The sequence below is a fragment of the Odocoileus virginianus genome, chromosome 12, assembly GCF_023699985.2.
Source record: "Odocoileus virginianus isolate 20LAN1187 ecotype Illinois chromosome 12, Ovbor_1.2, whole genome shotgun sequence".
Taxonomy (NCBI): Eukaryota; Metazoa; Chordata; class Mammalia; order Artiodactyla; family Cervidae; genus Odocoileus; species Odocoileus virginianus.
This window is the reverse complement of record NC_069685.1, coordinates 2,810,764-2,829,252: the sequence shown is the minus strand read 5'-3', so window position 1 is coordinate 2,829,252 and position 18,489 is coordinate 2,810,764. Positions and strand designations below refer to the sequence as shown.

At 38.0% G+C, this 18,489-nt stretch overlaps 1 protein-coding gene across 3 annotated transcripts; it reads right to left on the bottom strand.

The window, feature by feature from the left end:
• Window positions 1-27: 27 nt before the first annotated feature.
• On the bottom strand, window positions 28-16,759 carry PLRG1 (pleiotropic regulator 1). Of its 3 annotated transcripts, none has more exons than XM_020891575.2 (15): window positions 16,603-16,759; window positions 14,370-14,476; window positions 13,204-13,346; window positions 12,447-12,503; window positions 11,475-11,568; window positions 11,182-11,263; window positions 9,527-9,628; window positions 8,491-8,583; window positions 5,551-5,700; window positions 5,360-5,461; window positions 4,918-5,020; window positions 4,129-4,237; window positions 3,021-3,160; window positions 2,366-2,559; window positions 28-1,731 (listed from the first exon to the last, which is right to left on the bottom strand). In XM_020891575.2, exons 1-15 carry the CDS (start codon window positions 16,609-16,611, stop codon window positions 1,672-1,674), a joined length of 1,545 nt encoding a protein of 514 aa, XP_020747234.1. In that variant the 5' UTR covers window positions 16,612-16,759; the 3' UTR covers window positions 28-1,671. The 3 variants fall into 3 exon arrangements, with proteins under 3 accessions (XP_020747234.1, XP_020747235.1, XP_020747236.1); XM_020891576.2 differs by having other exon boundaries at window positions 12,447-12,500; XM_020891577.2 differs by lacking the exon at window positions 16,603-16,759 and adding an exon at window positions 14,016-14,087 and having other exon boundaries at window positions 14,370-14,458.
• Between the last annotated feature and the right edge of the window lie 1,730 nt (window positions 16,760-18,489).

The window sequence follows — 18,489 nt, the reverse complement described above, 5'->3', positions numbered from 1 at the left end:
TCAAATCTCTCAGGGATGCAAGTGCCGTGGGGTTTTTGTTTTTCTTTATTTAAGTTTATAAAATACATGCTTATAGAAAATTAAAACATTATAGAAATATATGAAGCCAATCATGAAAGTTCTCCCATAATTCCACTCTCACAAAGCCACTGATAACCATGTGGTGTTACTTCCCTATTATTTTTTAGAACATTTTAACAAGTTATCAAAAAAAAAAAAAAAAAAGCTTGTACAACTTCCTTTTTCATATAACCGTAAAATTTGGACATCTTATTATTCCAGAGATATTTCTCACCCTTAATGGAGAGAAACTGAAAATACCATAATATATCAAGCCCTTATTGTTAGGACATCTGGGCTAGTTTTAATTAAAGAACAAAGGTGAAATGAACTTGCTGTGTACACTTGTCAGATTATTCATATCAGGTAGTTTCCTAGTAACTTCATTTCTAATGAAGAGTTGGCCAAAGAGTTGAAGCATTTTCAATATACTCTGGAAAACTACCCTCCCTAAAGGCTTAACAACTACATTCCCACCTACAGCATGCAAGTTGGGACATGTATATTTGGAAATGTTTATTCAAAATTATGGTTTAATTTCTTCATTTGAAACTATAAACTGATTGTTCTTATAATTGTGTTTTCTAACTATAGAAAGTGAAGTGTGATAAATTTTTTTGACTGATAGGGAATCAGGATCCTAAGGACAGAGGCACAGGCATCAAAAACTTAAAACTTTTCTATGGAGTCTCTGCAAAAGACTGCAACCCTTGCTATAGCTTCAAATAATTGGTATCTCCAGTTACTTCTCCAGAGTCTGATACCTATATTGGTAACCTACTGCTTGTGGAAAACTGAAACTCAAAACACAAGCTTTCCCTGCCACCACCAGCTGTTCTCATTCAAGTGCAGCAGACAGCTCTCTGTTCCTGGAACATACACCTCTCATATGTCTGGTTTTTCAGTTCACACCATGCCTTGGAATACCCTTTCTTACTGTGACCTCTCAAGACTCAGCTCAAATACCAGTGACTCCATGAAGTCTTCCACAATCTTTCCCAAGGAAAATAAATGGGTTTTCCCTCTGTGTTATCTTGGTTTTTCACTGGCTCTTCTATGATAGTATTTCTGTAATAAGCTACTAAAAGTGGAAGTCTTAAAGGACAGACACATCTTATCTGTATACTTTCTGAACAATACCTAGTGCAGAACTTTGCAGAACATGCACTCAAAAACTGTTGGTGAGATAAACATACATAAGACTTCAAAATCCTTTAATCCCAAAATATCAATCACGGATACCAGTATTTAAGGGTTTAAGAAAAAATTACTCCCCTCAAAACATGTCCTACTATAGTAAGCAGTTCTGTAAGTTAAAAAAAGGGGGTGTGTTTTAATAGAAGTGGCAAATCATTCTGTTTAGTTATAGTCAAAAAACCCACATATGCTTGATATCTGCATCTTACTTCCTAGGATCTCAAACTGTTAATTTTAGAAATAAAGACATGGGGGAGGACGGTTCATTGTGAAATATGAAAATGCAATGATTCAAGCATGAGTTTTTGCTTTATATTCTTAGCCAGAGCACAAATGACTGGATATTCTCATCAACGCCAAGCTAAAAAGAAATAAAAAAACAAAAACTGGAACCACAGTGAAGACAATGTCACATCAAAATCTCTTTCTCTTGATAATTTCTGGCTTCCAGCTGACCGGATGAGTTTCTTCTGTCTAAAAACAGAAATGTAAGTAAGTTAAAACAAAGTATTACTGGTCTCCTTCATATTTAATAAGTTCCTTTCTAACAAAAATAAGGCACTTATTCTAAATTATATTATTTGGCATTATATATTTAGCAGTTCTTTAACAATTTTAAGATAGGTGACAAACTTTTGGCATTATCTGATTATCTAGTAAATATTAAGATAAATAATGTTTAATATTAAATATTTAATATAAATAAAATTTAATAAAGGATGCATGCATTTGCTACAAATTCAGTTTATAGTTTTTCATTTTAAATCAAATGGTTTTTACATATTCTAGTAACACCTAAGATTCTGATTCTAAAATTAATTTGCACAGCAATCTATTCTTTTGCTGTTATTCTTAGGGTGAGATTTTCTCAATAACTCTAATAATCAAAGTTGAGATAAAAATCAAAATTATCTATGGATTTGCCATCATCCATGAAACCAATGCAATAATCTATGAGCAGGGACTATTCAACATGATAAATATTTTAGTGTTATGAAGATTATTTCCCCTCCTGATAATTTCAATAGCTTTAAAATGAGAAAATGCCTGGAAAATTGGCAAAGCTGATTTATTCTACTTTAAAATATCGATGAAATACAGAACTTACCGCTGTATCATCCTCTTTGTACACTTTTATGGTTTTATCTGCTTCAGCTGTTAGTAATCGACTTTCAGACTGATCGAAAGCACAAGCAAATATTCCCGACTCACTGTCCAAAGACCCAGGCTGCACTGCTGCATGAACCCTCTGGAAATTGTAGCCAGTTCTCCAGTCCCAAAGATGCATAGTGCCATTGTCAGCTTAAAGGGAAAGACACAGTTAGACCAAGTGTCCCCTCAACAATTCAGCTTGACAAACGCTCATTACACCCATCATTAGCCAAGCACCATGGAGCTATAAAGATATATAACACACAGGCATTTGAGCTCTTCTTAATATCAATTTGTCTACTTTCATTTGTGCTTAATTCAGAATTTATTATAGATCTCAAAAAGCACCACAAAATGACATTCAACTTGAAAACACACAACCAAACTTTAGGTGATTTCTGGCATAAATCCTTAACTTAGATTTATCAATGTTGGGAACTTAAAGAGAACTGAACTATGAAATATGCTATATGTATTATGAATTTTCATGAATACACATGTAAAACAGGCAAGTTCTATTCTAGTACGTCAGTATAATTAATGACTTAGAAATTTTATTCACTAAAAAAAAAAAGACAGACTAAAACATATTTATCATAAAAATACTTTACCTCCAGATACAAGCACTCCATCAGAATTTACTGTCAATGTGTTAATAATAGCATTGTGACCAGAAAGATTTTGAATGAAACTTCCATCGGGGAATTTCCACTGTTTTATGTTATCTGGAGAACCAGACGCAAATGTGTAACTGAAGTAAGAAAAGAATTAATAATAAAGTAAACAAAGTTAAATGGTGGATTTTTAAAAAACCTTATTATGGCTATATTTTGCAAATGTATCGTCAGGATCTACGTAGTTTTGGCAAAATACTATCGTCATACCAAGATAAAAATATCAAGACAAAAACATTTGTTTCAAGTTATATCAGGTTTCTAAATTACTTTAAATGTATGTTAAGTCCTAGATTGAAGTTATATTCTCCTCTCATTTCCCCAATGCTCTACACTGAACTAAAGCAATAAATATACAACCTCCTAAACTCACATGAAAGGCAAGGGGTGATGTAAGTGTTTTGGAGAAAGGGAGAGAGAAAGCCAGAAGAAGAGAGAAAGAAGAAAGGAGAGAAAGAGACGAGAGGAAGACAGAAGGGAGTCAGGGAGAGGAAGAAAGGAGTGGGGGAAACAGGGAACAGAAGGACAAGACAAAATAAACGCAAGGGAGGGTGGGGAAGGGAGGAGAGGCAGGAGACGACTGTGACCTTGGAAGTGCCAGGGGATACGGTTTTATAGACAGCAGTTTCTGATGTTATGCTCCATCTCTCTGTGAATAATGTTCATGATACCTACTATTTTTTTCCTATGTACATTAATTTCTTCATTATGAAATTAACTATTCTATGTTTAGCCCAGTGTCCAATATTTTTGTCCAAAACATTAAATCTAGTGACTATTAGCTTTGATTACGACATGCAGCTTGTCACCATGATTTATTCGTATTATCTCATTTGACATCATTTTTCACCATGTAGAAAGTTTTTCTCATCTTATGGAGGACAAGAAGAAAAATACTTCACAAGGAAAATAAAGGAAATGCAAGCTCATAAATGGAACAGATCTGAAAAATGACTAGACTACCAAAGTAGTACTAATTTTGCTATTTCTAAATTATACTAAGAATTGAAGGAAGAAGAGAAGCTACTTAGGAAAATATACTTACTGTCTTGGATGTAAAACCACAGCTCTGACTGATTTTTTGTGATTTGTTAATGTGACTCTTGTTTTTCCAGCCACCAAATCCCATAATCGTATTGTAGTATCATGGCTTCCTGTAAGGAGAATCCCCAAAATACAGATTAGAAAAAAAGAATGCAAAAGTTAAATATAATAAAACCTGAAGCATTCTTCTACAGACACATATATATGAAACAAAAGTCATATCAACCTTTGACTAATTGCTTTCTATACTTTCAAAGTATTTGGTTGATTTTAATTCTTAAATGTAATTAATGCTTAGTGCACTGTCATCTGAAGAGCCACAACAAATGTGAAAAGAAATACATGTCATTCCCTAGTGGAGAGGAAGGCAAAAACTCTAATAATTATTTAAATAAAACAAGGGAAGGAATTATTTTCTAGTCTTAAAGATTCATTGCTATTAACCATATTTTAAGCAAAGCAAGACTCAAATCAGTTCTAAAAGTCGGGGGGTAGTGCATCTTCTAACTTTAATTTCTTAGACTGGTAATTTTGAAACTATAAAACAGCACTTAGCTGTATCTAATAGCACTACTTTCTAGTCAGACATTACATGATACAAAAATTCTATGATATATAAAAGTTATGATATAAAAACAATGGAATTAAATGTTACCACAATAAATTTCAAGTGCACACAGAAACACTGAATATACAACACAAAGCAAGAATCACAGTAAATAGGAAAAGTATATAATTGTAATGTATGCTGATATGAATATACTGTAAACTTGAAAAGTACGGATCATACCAGTAATGATCTGTGGTTCCGCAGCCTGACACCTCACTGTAGCCACCGCATTAGTATGTCCAGATAATGTGTGTACACTGGCTTTAGTTCTCACATCCCAAATCTATAAAACCAGCACACAATACCGTCAATGAAAACAGGTACTCCTATCTTCAGGCAGGTAATAAAATCAATTCAAACATGGGAATTGACTAGAAAACTGTGTGGACCTGTCTGAATAGAATGAAGAAAGTGTGTAAATGAAATAACCTGTCACATTTCGGGGGCAGGGCCGCCCAACAGAGGACATGGTGAGGCCACAGAGCTGGGGATGAAGACTAGGTGGGGTACTGACGGGTCAAAGTAAGGCTCTTGAAATTCTCTCTCCAGAAACACAGACCTCAGGACCAAGCCAGCACCCTGCAGGAGGCATGGACGCACAGAGGGGCTCCAGTCCACTTACCCGTGCGGTTGAGTCTCGGCTACAGGTCACCAGCACATCGATGGTTGGGTGCAAATCCAAGCCATACACGGCACTCAGATGTCCATGGTAGTGCCTTATAACCTAAAAAGAAGGGAGGAGAGTTAACATTTCTGTCATTGGGAAGATAAACAGGGGCTCCTGATGCTTTTGGTCCTCAACTCCACACATACCTTATTGTACTCGAGGTCCCAGCATTTGACTTGCTTGTCCTCTCCACAGGAGAACAGGTACGGGCTCCGTGTGCTCACTATCACACCACGCACTGTGCTTATGTGCCCAGTTAATGACAGTTTCAACTTGCCACTAGCCAAGTCCCAGATCTGCATTCAAAAAATATTTTATTTTATTCTTGCCCATTATTTCAAAGCAAATTTTTAGAATCTTGATGTTAAAATTGTCTTCAAAAGTGAAAGATAAAAACATAAAAATAAAAAGTTTGCAAAATAACCTCACCACCAAAAATAAAAAAGCAGGAGAAAGAGAATTAAAAGCCATGCTCAAACTGGGAAAGTATTTGCATAGATGGCAAAAAGTTCTTAATATATAAAGGGTATTGATAGCAAAAAAATGAATACTGAGGTATTAAACTAGTGAAGGATGGCATCAACTTAAAAAAATCCTGAAAAGTAGCAAATAAAGTATCAAAAAGTTAAACCTCACTATAAATTTTATATAGTTTTCTTTTTTAAAAATTAGATATTCATTTCTACTTATATTAGTGTGCTAAGTTGTTTCAGTCATGTTCAGCTCTTTGTGACCCTATGGTCTGTAGCTTGCCAGGCTCCTCTGACCATGGGATTCTCCAGGCGAGAATACTGGACTGGGCTGCTATGCCCTCCTCCAGGGGATCTTCCCAACTCTGGGATCAAACCCACATCTCCCACACTGCAGGTGGATTCTTTACCGCTGAGCCACCAGAGAGCCCATCATATTAGTAGGTATTTTTAAAGAAACATAAGTAATGTCCTGAAAGGATCCTCTCACACGCTGCAAGCATAATTCACCCACTTTGGAAAATAATTGAACTTTGGGTGTCAACTTCAAGAATGTCTGACCCTTTAATACTTTTTCTGGCAAACTATAACAATATAGAAAATACATAAAAACAATACAGAAAATTTTAAATACAAATTTTAGGCACATACTAATTACACAGAAGCACTGCTTATGATAGTGAAAAATTAGGAAGCTAAAAAACTTTATGTCCAACAGTAGGAAAACAGACCACAGCATATCCAATAATAACAATACTATAGAAGCACTTAAAAAGATGTTCAGAGGAGGGGTGGGTAGGCAGTTTGGGATTCAGAGATGCAAACTAGTATATATAGAACTGACAGACAACAAGGTCCTAATATACAGCTCAGGGAACTATATTCAATATCCTGTAATAAACCATACATATATATATATGTACACACACACACATGTATACGGGGCTTCCCAGGTGGCACTAGTGGTAAAGAACTCGCCTGCCAATGCAGGAGACATAAGAGACACGGGTTTCATCCCTGGGTTGGGAAGATCCTCTGGAGGAGGGAAGGGCAACCCACTCCAGTATTCTTGCCTGGAAAATCCCCGTGGACAGAGGAGCCTGATGGGCCATCTCCTTCTCCAGGGGATCCTCCTGACCCAGTGACTGATTTCATCTCTTCTTCATTGCCAGGCAGATTCTTTGCCACTGAGCTTCAGTTCAATCACTCAGTTGTGTCCGACTCTTTGCGATCCCAAGAATCGCAGCACACCAGGCCTCCCTGTCCATCACCAACTCCCGGAGTTTACTCAAACTCATGTCCATCGAGTCGGTGATGCCATCCAGCCATCTCATCCTCTGTCATCTCCTTCTCCTCCTGCCCCCAATCCCTCCCAGCATCAGGGTCTTTTCCAATGAGTCAACTCTTCGCAGGAGGTGGCCCAAGTATTGGAGTTTCAGCTTCAGCATCAGTCCTACCAGTGAACACCCAGGACTGATCTTCTTTAGGATGGACTAGGTGGATATCCTTGCAGTCCAAGGAACTCTCAAGCGTCTTCTCCAACACCACAGTTCAAAAGCATCAATTCTTTGGCACTCAGCTTTCTTCACAGTCCAACTCTCACATCCATACATGAGCACTGGAAAAACCATAGCCTTGACTAGACGGACCTTTGTTGGCAAAGTAGTATCTCTGCTTTTTAATATGCTATCTAGGTTGGTTATAACTTTCCTTCCAAGGAGTAAGCGTCTTATAATTTCATGGCTGCAACCACCATCTATAGTGATTTTGGAGCCCAAAAAAATAAAGTCTGACACTGAGCTTAATACACTGTAAATCAAGTATACCTCAATAATATAAATTTTTTTAAAAAGATACTCAATTTTTTCAGGAATATGCCTTTGAAATAACATTAAGTGAAAAAAGGGATTCCTTGGTGGCTCAGCTGGTAAAGAATCCGCCTGCAATGTGGGAGTCCTAGGTTTGATCCCTGGGTTGGGAAGATCCCCTGAAGAAGTGAACAGCTACCTACTCCAGTATTCTGGCCTGGAGAATCCCATGGACAATATAGTCCACGGGTCTCAAAGAGTCAGATACAACTGAGTGACTTTCACTTTCACTTAAGTGAAAAAAAAACCTGGGACAGAATTACATCCTGAACATGAATTTTTAAAAGATATACATTTATAACCATGGGAAAAGTGCTCAGAAGAAAATGCAGATACACATACACAGAGAAGTTAAAAATAAATTTATTCAAATATCTGACAGTAATAGGATTATGTATGGGTCTACATTCTTTTATTCTCCTTTACATTTTCCTGTTTTTTAAATAGATAAGCCTGCTTTAATTTTGTAATCAGAAGGGGAGAAAATATGAAGGAATTACTTGGAGATAGTCAGCAAGCACTATCTGGAAAAAAACTGTTGTTTAAATACCACTTTCTCAAACAGATACTTATTTGCGACGTTTAACTGGTACAAATTATTTTAACAGGTAATATACTTTACTGCACACTCAGGTTTAACAAATCAGAGAACTACAACAGCAGTTACCCAGAGGAAATAACTTAAAACACATTAAAATTACATGGCAAACAAAAAGTCAATTTGACTTTTTCCTTCTTTTCTTATTACCTTTATAGTTCTGTCAGCAGATCCAGTAACAAACCACTGATTTCCAGGTTCCACAGCAATACATCGAACCCAGCCAAGATGCCCACTGATCACCTATATTAAGAAAAAAAGACAGAATGAGCAAGCTCACTACACATAAGCTAAAGCTGATTCAATTTCAAGTCATCATGCTTATGTTAAATTAAATCCAATCTGACTTGCCCTACCCCTATCCTCAAATGCTAAGTTTGTAAGATGAACTGCTAATTAGATTTTAAAATAAGAGTTAAATTATCTTCAACTGGTGAATGGATGAATATACAAACTGTGGTATATCTATACAATGGACTACTACTTGACAATAAAAAGGAAAGTATTAATACATGTAGCAACTTAGATGAATCTAAAAGCAGTAAGGTGAGTGAAGAAACTCACCCCCAAAAGATATATATTGCATTTATGATACAATTGAAAAGCACAACTATAATGATAGAAAACGGATGAATGGTTGGCCGGGTAGGGAAGGGTGTGATTATAAAAAACACCAGGGGTATGTGTGAATTGATAGAACTTCTAATTACCCAGACTGTGGTAGTGGCTAACCAAGTTTATAACCTATTAAGATTTATTAGATCTATACACCAAAGAAAGTCTATTCTGTGGTATGGTAATATGTACAGCTGTATGTTTCCTACTATTTACATTTTAATTAATAGTTGGTACATTTCAAATGTCCTGATGCATTGATTTTCTCCCTGACATTCATAAAGAACACCTCAAACACATTCCTAAATTTATTCTGTGAGCTGTCCATTCAGGAGCTTTCTATCAATATTTTACACTATATTTTATATAAAATATAAGTATATAACTTTACTTAATGAAGTCTACTTTCTAAGACATTTTTTAAGATAGTGCCTAACCCCCTTCCCCCCAACCCCAAACTACCAGCTGTCATATATTCACTGTTTCCTCTTTATTCTAGTCCTTGGCTCTTGTTTAACTGGAAAGCAGTGATCATGTTTCCTGCAGTGCAATAATGGACAGATTCACTCACTCTGTAGAGTTTCCATGGTGGGTGCCACTGGGGCTTCGGCATTGTAGGGGCTTTTTTAGCCATCAGTGCAGAGTTCTTGGCATTGCCACCCTCCATAACAACCTAGATAAGGAACAGATGACATTATTATTAAAGATATCATATCCACGATTTCATGTTATCAATTCTAAAATGGAAAGTCAAAGAGGGGATTTATGAAAGGTTTTTTTCCTTAAATGAAAGAAAGCTGAGAAATATGTGCATACCCAGAAAATGAGTCTAAGACTTTCAATCAGAACTATATATTCTGTTTGTTAATTTTGACTTTAAAACACAAAAAAATCTCACGAGGCAAAAACCTTAGCATTGAAACCACATATCACTGTGCATGGGTTCAAAACCCAATTCTGTCCATTACCAGTTGAAGACCTGAGGTAAAAAATTAAGTAATTTCTGTGCCTCATTAGTAAAGTGGAAATAACAGCAACTGCCCCATAGAGCAATTCCAACAACTATGACAGAGTAGCAAGTGCTCAGTGTAAACTCCAATTTTTCTTTAAATAACCGTAAGTGGATTAATGAAACTGCCTTTGTCACGTTTTAACATTATTGATTTAATATTACAAAGGACATTGAAAGTTCCTTCTATTTATCTCCTACAAAAGTATTTCAAGACTATATAAGGGTATACTAGCTGATATAACCATCTACAGCTAACATCCCATCCAAAAAATACTGGAGTCCATAAACTGCCTGCCCTCAAGAGGCTTATGTTATGCCCCAAGAAGGCAGAAAGTCTGGGCAGATCCTGTGAATGGAGGCTACAGAAAAATGTGGTAGGAGGACTACAAATTCATCCACTTCATAAAGCAACTGCATAATAAACTGAGGTGGTAAGGCCTATACTTATTTCAAGTGACAGCATAATAAAGCAAACTGTATTTTCAGTCATTCTTTCTGCAACTACTTTCATCAGTAACAACCGCTGCCATTTACTTACAAACAGATAAATTTATATTTCTAAATGCTCATTTATAAAATACTAGTTGTATAGCCTGTGAATACTATGATGCTAATAGCACTCAACTCGAACAGGATAAACCAACTGAGAGCTTAATAAAAGACACTTCACATCTGACACATACTAATACAATACTAATACAAGCTTCAGAACAACAGCGCTTGTATTTTTAATACTCGGTAACAAACAGCAACATCACAGTATCCTCATCAAAATAACTGTCACGCCCAACATGCAAGTAAGACACAGGATTAACAGAACTTCTTTTGTCAGTTCACCAGCAACTTAAGTTTTAGGGCTATGAAATGTTAACAATGAGCTCAGGAAGAATCTGCCTGCTATTGCAGGAGACCTGGGTTCAAACCCCTGGGTTGGGAAGATCCCCTGGAGAAGAGAATGGCAACCCACTCCAGTATTATTGCCTGGAAAATTCCATGGGCAGAGGAGCCTGGTGGGCTACAGTCCATGGAGTCACAAAGAGTCGGACACAACTGAGCGACTAACACTTTCCCTTTCAGGCTGCTATTTACTTGAAAAATTCCAAGGAAAATGTTCATTTATTTAACATTTAAGGTGAGACTCTTAGAATAAAGGGAAACAGGTATGCTCCAAAAGTTAGAAACCCACAGCATGATGTGATCTGATGCAAACTCACCGTCCCTGCAGGCTGCGAGCGGTCAGAAGCCCCAGGATGTCGATATTCACCTCCAGCAGGTACAGGACGATTTGCATCAGCTCTGAGGAAAAAGAAACACCACACTATAAGTAAGCAATGCCTCCAGTCACATGATCTGCAGGACCGACTTTTTAAAGTTTTTGTAAGCACTGGTAAAGGAAAATGTCACATAATACATAATTACAAAGAAGCAAATTTAAATATGAGAAAAAAGGTAAGCAGTAAACTATGCTTTCAAAATCTTTGTAATTTAGAAGCATAATATTTCCTACCTAGCTTGAGAAGCAGGTAATGCCACAGCTAAGGACTGTGCAGCTGATTCACTTGGCATTCTTTGGATCTTAGTGTCTGCTGTCAAAGCAACCCCTGTTAAAATTTGAAAAAAATCAACTATTTTTAGTATCTATCTTTGCTTTCATTTACATGCATTTACAATAAAAAAAACTGGAGGAAGACATGCCAAAAATGAAATGGTAATTATCTCCAGGTGGTGATATTACAAAAAATTTGTATTATATTTTGCAGGTCTTTTGTTTTAACTCTTCTGTAATAAATATTGCCCAAAGAGTATCTCAAATTTATCTCACATATTTAATCAAAATAGCTTGGTATGAACATAGCCCAACATAGTAGTTAAATTTAATACATGAGTTAAATCTCTATTATCTTAGGATACTACTTTCAAACATAAAAATTAAGCAGTTCCCCAAATACTAACAGAGTGTTTCCAAAGGTAAATGCAAATTCCTACAACAAAAAGCACCAATTTATCTATACTTTCAATGTGGTGAATTCTGTCCTTTAAAATTACTAGAATCTAGAGATACTAAGCTTTGTGTCCTCCGCTCTGTGACTCTGGCTACTCTAGTTGTGTGCTAATTCCTCTACACACACAACATAGCCAGGATATGTTTCTATTATACCTGCTTCTACACTAACACTTTCAACACTTTTATAAGCTTAGTGATATTAACGTGTCTAACTAAACCTCCAGGTACTAAGCTTGTCAGCTGGAGCAGCCTTTTGAATTCTTAGCACAGTGCCTGATGAAAAACAGGGGCTTAATTTAGTTTGCAGAATGACTGCATATGAAACTTATGTTAATTCTTACCTAAAATGCTTTGCCTGAATAGCCGGTTATGGAGCTTATCTTGTATTTTACAGGCAATGGGGATCATATTATTGGCTCATTCGTGGAAATGTAAGTGACGATAAGACATTTTCAAATATAATAGTTCACTTACCAGGTCCTGGTGGGTAAGGATGTGTACCTGTCACCAAATATTCAACTTCTTGTCCTACTGAAAAAAAGAGAGCGAAAGAAAATTCATCAATGGCAAAATTACCTTATATACATGTACTATCTCTTTTAATGAATTAAATAGTATTAAATTATCAATTGGATTTCTTAAAGTTTCCCAACTAACCAAGTCTCAGAAATAAGGTAAGTTGATCATTTTTGTTTTGTCTTCTGGAGACATATACACAGCTATCTCCTTGGTCATTTGCTGATGTGAGGTCAAGAAAGCTTGGAAGTTTGTTACATAGCAATGGTGTATAGAAAGGTCATCCTGTCAAGTAATAATCCACTCAGGTTTATCTTCTAAGAAAATGGTTTTCCTGTGGAACCCTGGATTATCTTTATTCACTATGATTTTAGTACTTAATATCACCTTTCTGAATTATAGCCAAAACAGATAAACGCCCTCTCCACAGGTTAGGAATTTTCCCTTTAGTCTCCACTATGACTATCTTCATATCCTAAGAATCTCTGTCATCATCATAACACTGTTTTTCAATTTCATATAAGGAAAAAATCCACCAACCAATAATCTCACTCACTATGAGGAATGAGGAAATCAGGACTTCCACTATAATATTGGTACAGTGGTGATTCTAATAAGTCCTTCCAGGAGGAGCACTAAACTAGTAACATATTTTCATTTATCTATTTTTAAATTCACATTTAAATCCTGACATTTCTGACAAAGCCACACTCACCTTGATTGGCAGGATACTGTTTGTGTCCATATGAATCTGATGCACTCTGAGGGACTTTCTCTTTAAGATTTTCTTTGGAAGTAGGCATATGCAACACAGGACCATATTCATTACGCAGCTTGATTGCCATTTTCCGTTTGTGACTATTTAAAAATTATAAACACAAAAATGTATCTTTGAATACTTTAAATATATTTATGAATATAAATGTATTTATAGATAGCTAGGACACAAATTTTTAAACAGCTTAAGCTTGCCTAATCTGAATGTAGACAAAGTTTCTGGTAAGATTTTAAAGTTAAACAACATTTTAAGAAATTTCCAAGTGTATTTCCATACTTTGTTCACAATCTACCACACAGCATCCATTAAGCTGAGTATATTTTGGTTTGTTAACCAATTAAAAAAAACCTTCATGTTGATTTATCGAAGGTCTAAATGATTTTAAAATATATAGAAACTAATATATCCTTTAAAAAACCTGAGAGTCATATACTTCCCTTCATATGTCTAAATGTAAAAATATAGTAAGAGCTTCTATAGTAACCTTTCCTGGATATATCTAGAAAGACTAATTAAAACTAATCCAAGTACGTAGTTCAGTATTTTAGAAAGAAATCCAAGTATTACGCTACTTTTAAGGACAGCCCACTTTGTTAATTAAATATAAATGCTTGTTTGAGGAATTAGGTAGATTTTAAAAGAAGGGTAAAGGACAAAGAAGGAACACTGCACATAATGCAATCCCAGACTGGAGCTGGAGGTGTAGAACCAAAAATATGCCACCACTCAAGAATCTTCATCATACTAACGAGAAAAGATGGGAGTAGAGGTACTGGCCAGGTACAATTTCAGCTCAGCAAGGCTCTGAGAGCAGCAGGAAGCTGAAAGCACATACAAAGTGAATGATTATAAAATATAACACCTAAACGGGACTCTCCTAATTACTGGGTATTTGTAAAATGCAATTAATTAGTGGGAATTTTTCTGTAAAAAGCCAAAAAAAAGTTAATCAGCTTAAATTATGCCCAAACATCATTCATTACTAATAGACCTCCTAAGAGTTAGTATTACTCACTAATTTTTACAGGTTCCCTTCTCCCTGCTCTCATCCCCCATTATTAAAAGTTGAAATATTCTAGCAGTTGAAAACGAACTATCCCTACCTCTCTTCATCCAAAGGCACAGGTTTTCCATTATCAGCCACAAACATGTCATGGGTTCTCTTCAACGACCTGAACACGAGCGTGTGTACAGAATGTTTCTGCACCTCCTAGAAAGAGAAGAGTGTAATTACATACCTAGCTACAAATTACATACATCATGTTATAGCTCCTATAGGAGCTATAGGAGTCAAGTTCAGAGAAGAGGAGGAAGCTCCTCTTGGGCCACAGCCCCAGGTGTACCAACTGGGTGATGCCGGAAATCAGTCATTTGTTCAATAAACATTTACTGCTGCTGCTGCTAAGTTGCTTCAATCGTGTCCGACTCTGTGCGGACCCCATAGATGGCAGCTCACCAGGCTCCCCAGTCCCTGGGATTCTCCAGGCAAGAACACTGGAGTGGGTTGCTATTTCCTTCTCAGTTCCTATTAAATGAGTGCCAGGTATCGTGCTAGAGACTAACAAGAGAAAAATGAAAGGCAGCCACCATCCCTGTGCTCAAGAGGAAACAGATAAAAATAGGGTAAGTAACTCCACATTTTAATAAGTGCTATGAAGGAAACAAGCAGGGAGCTAAGACAGAACAGAGCAAGACCTTAGGCTGGTTATGGAAGATCTCTCTGAGGTAGCAGCTAAGCAGAGAAGGAATCAGTCTTGCACAAAACAGAGGTAAGAACAATCCAGGCAGGACCTCTCAGGTGGTACAGTGGATCAGAATCTGCCTGCCAATGCGGGGACACAGGTTCCATCCCTCGTCGGGGAAGAATCCACAGGCCACAGAACAACTAAAGTCCCTGCGCCACAACTACAGGAGCCCATGTGCCTTGAGTCTGTGTTCGGCAAAGAAAAGCTACCGCAATGAGAAGGTCCCGCATGGTAATGAAGAGTAGCCCCTCCTTCCCTGCAACTGCAGAAAGCCCACGCGCTGGAATGAAGACCCAGTGAAACTGAAAAAAATCAATCAATCAAAAGAAAAAAAAAAAATCCAGGTAAGAAGAAATAAGCCATATACAAAAGTGTTCTGTAACTGAAACACTGTCAGAAGCTGTAGTGCATAATGTAGTATATATAATGTACAGTACAGAAGCTGTAGAACGTGGTATATGTTTGGTGAAAAGGAGGGTTAGTGATGGAAGATGAGGTTGGAAGGACAGACAAGGTCCTGGTAAATTGTTTTTTATACCACTGCAACGGTGTGCATTTTTGCTCTAGTTTTACATAGACCCACTAAAGTTTCATGCAAGAAAAGCTCGATCAACTTAGGTTTTAAACAGATCAATTTGGGGGGGAAGGGAGAGGGATGACAAAGAGGAAGCAAAGAGACCGACCACCCAAAAGCAAACGCATCAGTGCTGATGGAAGACGATGTGTTCTGAATTCAGGTGATGACAGTGGGCCTAGACAAAGAGCCAAGACTTCTAAGATGAGATGAACAGAGCTTGCTAACAGAATGATAGTTTAAGCTAGGGGGAAACGCAAAAATTCAAGAATGGCAGGTCTTCCCGGAGAAGAGCTTAAACAGGAGACAAAGTGAAGACCAGAGGAGACCCCCAGTCAGGACAGAGTCACTGACTCTACCCAGCAGACGGCGAGTACCTGTGGTCAAACATCGATGTTCGATAAAAGCCCCGCCTAAGAAGACAGTGACGAACTCCGTACCCAAGGACCGCGTGAAAACTGGAGTAATATACCTCAGGCTTCCTGCCTGGAAGGGCTTCCCTCAAAGCTCAGTTGGTAAAGAATCCGCCTGCAATGCAGGAGACCCCGGCTCGATTCCTGAGTTGGGAAGATCTGCTGGAGAAGGGAAAGGCTACCCCGTCCTCCCAGGCCAGTATTCTTGGGCCTTTCTTGTGGCTCAGCTGGTAAAGAATCTGCCCGCAATGCGGGAGACCTGGGTTCGATCCCTGGGTTGGGAAGATCCCCTGGCGAAGGGAAAGGCTTCCCACTCCAGTATTCTGGATCCCCACTCCAGGCCTGGAGAATTCCATGGACTGTATAGTCCATGGGGTCGCAAAGAGTCGGACACGACTGAGCGACTTTCGCTTCATTTCTCAACTCTGGCTTCTCATCCTCCAGAAACCCTTACGTGACCACCCGGTCTCGGCCAAACAGCCTCCCCTCGCAGCCACTACTCTCACCAGTCCCCAGACTCCCAAACCCTCGATCGCCCACACCCGCCGCCAAAGAAAAACAACCCAGAAGCAGACGGCCCCTGAGCACCCAAGTGTCACTTTACCTCGACCATGGCTCCGCCGTCTATACAGGCGCTCCAGGAGGGAAGAAGCACTACTCAACAGACAGGAGGGAAGAAGCACTACTCAACAGACAGAACAGAAACCGCCGCCACCACGGCTCAGCCCCTTCCGGAATCGGGCTTCCTGGCCCGGATGTGACGCAGGGCTCCGCGCAGGCGCGCGGGGCGCTCGCACGCCTTCCGGGGTGAAGCGGCGGGCTCCTCCCCCGGCCGCCTCTAGGGAGGAGCTTCTGGGCGGCAAAGCGGCTGAAGGAGTGGGGTTACGATACGTTTCATTCGCTGTTGCAGAAATCTTGAGATACTAACGTTTTCTGCCTTACTCACAGTCTTAAATACTTTGGTTTATTGTTGTGGTTTCTTGCCCTTTGTTCTCTGGGATGTTAATGCTATTTCTTCAGACGAACCAAACAGTTTTAGGGAACTTACGCCACGTTCTTGCCTTCTTTGAGGGGACGCCTCCGTGATTTACGTAGCCAGATTGCGCTATTTGACTCAATTTGGCTGAAAGCCTTTAGACGTCTTTGTATTCTTGGCGCCCGGAGACAATTCCACTTACACAGTCCATTAAGCACTTGTTGGAACAGTTTCAATTTGAGAAATTTTGCAAAAGATTTTGGTTTTAACAGCGTGTAGCAAAATCTCAAATTTATTTTCCATACGTTTAACATAGGTTTGTTTTTTTTTTTTTTTTTGAGTCTCTCATAACTCTTGGCCGTTTCTTTTATTTTCCACTAATACAGATTTTTTTAAAATTTTAATCTCTCAAAACTCTTGGCCTAACTCTTGTTTGTTTCCTAGTTGTCCAGTGATAAATGTGGCTTCAACAATGCCAGGGTAAGTTGATCAAAGTTGGTAGAAGAAAACACAACTGAAGACAAGGCATTTTTATGTATTAATATATACAGACTGGTGCCAAAAGATGGGCATTTTGTTTTATACCCAGGTAGACTCTGCAGTTTGCGATCGTTGTACCTATATTTCTAGGTAAGAAGGAAAATTTATGGAACTGTACATTTGCAAATTTGAATAGATGAGCGTTTTACTGGTTCTCCGGTTCTTTAGGCATACTCCGTTTCCACGGATCTCGTCACCAGAGCACCCTGCTTTAAAAGGGAGAAAAATCAAAGTATAGCAATGTGAGTTGATCATCTCATTTAGAAGTTAATTTTTAGTTCATTATAAACATTAAGATCATGCATATATTTGAAAATACAATCATCTCTGAGTTTAAGTTTGGCTTTAAGGGCGTTTCCGTGGTGGGTCAGACGGTAAAAGAATCTGCCTGCAATGAAGGAGGCTTAGGTCAATACATGGGTCAGGAAGATCCCCTGGAGAAGGGAATGGCTACACACTCCAGTATTCTTGGCTGGAGAATCCCATGGACAGAGGAGTCTGGCCAGCTACAGTCCATGTGGTCACAAAGAATAGGTAGTGACTGAGCGACTAACACTTCACTTGGCCTAAACAACTGACTTTCAATAACTGTGGTCATTAATGGCAGCCCTTGCAAGGAAATGCTGTAATATAAAATATATACTTGGAAAATAAATCAGAGTATAACTTGCCTATAGATAGAAATCATTATATAAAAGAACATGATGTTACAGAGCAATAAAATTACAGAAAAGAAAACAAGATTCTAATATATCTATGGCAATATAGATGAAGAAGACGTGGTACATATATACAATGGAATATTAGCCATAAGAAAACAAAATAATGACATTTGGAGCAACATTAGATGGAGCTAGTGATTGAGTGAAGAGATTGTGCCAAGTGAAGTCAGATAGAGAAACACAAATATCATGTGATATCACTTATGTGTGAAATCTAAAAGAAAGGGTACAAATCAGCTTAGCTACAAAACAG

Excerpts from the sequence above, each read along its gene's own strand:
- PLRG1 (XM_020891575.2), bottom strand. Across the intron at positions 11,264-11,474 it reads TTACCTGCTTCTCAAGCTAG|AGCTGATGCAAATCGTCCTG; the intron begins GTAGGAAATATT and ends CTTTTTCCTCAG. Across the intron at positions 3,161-4,128 it reads GTGGTTTTACATCCAAGACA|TTACACATTTGCGTCTGGTT; the intron begins GTAAGTATATTT and ends TTCTTACTTCAG.